Source organism: Antrostomus carolinensis, unplaced genomic scaffold (genome assembly GCF_000700745.2).
Source record: "Antrostomus carolinensis isolate BGI_N321 unplaced genomic scaffold, ASM70074v2 scaffold52804, whole genome shotgun sequence".
Lineage (NCBI taxonomy): Eukaryota > Metazoa > Chordata > Aves > Caprimulgiformes > Caprimulgidae > Antrostomus > Antrostomus carolinensis.
In genome coordinates, this window is record NW_010313853.1 from 1,654 (window position 1) to 3,126 (window position 1,473).

Below are 1,473 nucleotides of genomic sequence, written 5' to 3' on the forward strand. Positions count from 1 at the left end.
GGCTAGTTCCAGACTGCAGCTCTGGCAGTTTGTCCCCTGCTGCCTTTTATTTAACACTTTGCATTTCCCTCCTGGTGAGTCTGGTCTGGGCATCTGGACTCAAAAGTCAGCCAGACCGAGGAGAGCTCTGTTTAGCAGGGGTCGTCTTTTCACTTACCTTTCATAAAGGTCTGTTTGTGCTTTTCTTCTGTTGGTTCTGCTCTGATGTACGGGGCTGTTCGGCGCGTGTTGAGACAGACGCGTCACCTGCCACTGAGTAACGCTGCCAGAGTCTTCTGCCTGTGTTAGCTCAGTGTTTTATTCTCTTCAAGGTGCAGCACGTGGTGTCTCAAAACTGTGATGGGCTGCACCTGCGGAGTGGGTTACCCCGAGCAGCAATATCTGAGCTTCATGGAAACATGTACATAGAGGTGAGTGGCCAGAACAGGATAAAGTTACTGTCTGGTGGCCTCACAAGAGGATAATGTAGACTATTTATCTGTCGCTAGCTCAAGAAGAATTAGTACAAGGGCCAGCCTCTGCTTTAATTCGTATCCTGAGGCCATCAGGCTTGGGGTGAACTAGTGAGCAAGCACCAAAACAAAGTGTTCTGTACAGCTCTGTAGCTTTTTGTCTGTACTTTCTGGAGCCTTCTGCTTCTGCCTACTCGTCCTCAGAACTTCTCTGAAATACCTCCTGTTGCATAGCCAACAGGCTCCGTGATTCCACTTGCTAGTTGGGGTTTTCCAAACTTTTCCAAGTTGGCATCTGATCCCTTCTACTGCCTCCAATTTATTGTCCCTGAAAAGCACTTTTCTTCTGAGAGAAGCGGCTGGCTCCTGGCCTTCCACGCGTTAGAGGCTAACGATGTAACGGGATTTTTGCTTTTGTCCTGCACCAGGTCTGCACTTCCTGTACACCCAACAGAGAGTACGTGCGAGTATTTGATGTGACAGAGCGCACAGCCCTGCACAGGCATCACACTGGCAGGATGTGCCACAAGTGTGGGGCACAGTTGAGAGATACAATCGTCCACTTTGGGGAGAAGGGGACGTTGAGACAGCCCCTGAACTGGGAAGCAGCAACAGAAGCTGCAAGCAAAGCAGATGTGATTCTTTGTCTGGGTTCCAGCTTAAAGGTAACTTTAGAGACTCGGTGAAGATTGTTAGCAGCATTCCCTCTCGGTGATACACCTTGGTGCTGAGCAGTCTCCTCCCAAACAGACAACTGTAAACTCTGGTGTCAGGATTCGCCCACCATCTGTGATAGTCTCTCTTCCTCCCTCTTTCCCCTCCTGGTAATACATTCCTTCTCCTCTCGCCGATACGGTTCGCGCTCATGCGTGCCTTTGGCTGTGCTGATAGTTTCTATTTTGTGGCAGGTTTTGAAAAAATACCCGCGGCTTTGGTGCATGAGCAAGCCACCCACTCGTCGCCCAAAGCTCTACATCGTGAACCTGCAGGTGAGCGCTCTTTGCACCGGGGTTTAGGGGGG

At 50.4% G+C, this 1,473-nt stretch overlaps 1 protein-coding gene across 1 annotated transcript in view; it reads left to right on the plus strand.

Annotated features, from left to right (window-relative positions):
* Positions 1 to 1,441, plus strand: part of SIRT7 (sirtuin 7) — a gene marked incomplete at both ends in the record, with an annotated part of 2,687 nt that extends 1,246 nt beyond the window's left edge. The window contains 3 exons of the mRNA XM_010167443.1: positions 312 to 410; positions 881 to 1,117; positions 1,361 to 1,441. Of these exons, the coding sequence (XP_010165745.1) occupies positions 312 to 410; positions 881 to 1,117; positions 1,361 to 1,441 (417 nt within the window). The remainder of the gene's footprint in view (positions 1 to 311; positions 411 to 880; positions 1,118 to 1,360) is intronic.
* Positions 1,442 to 1,473: the final 32 nt, after the last annotated feature.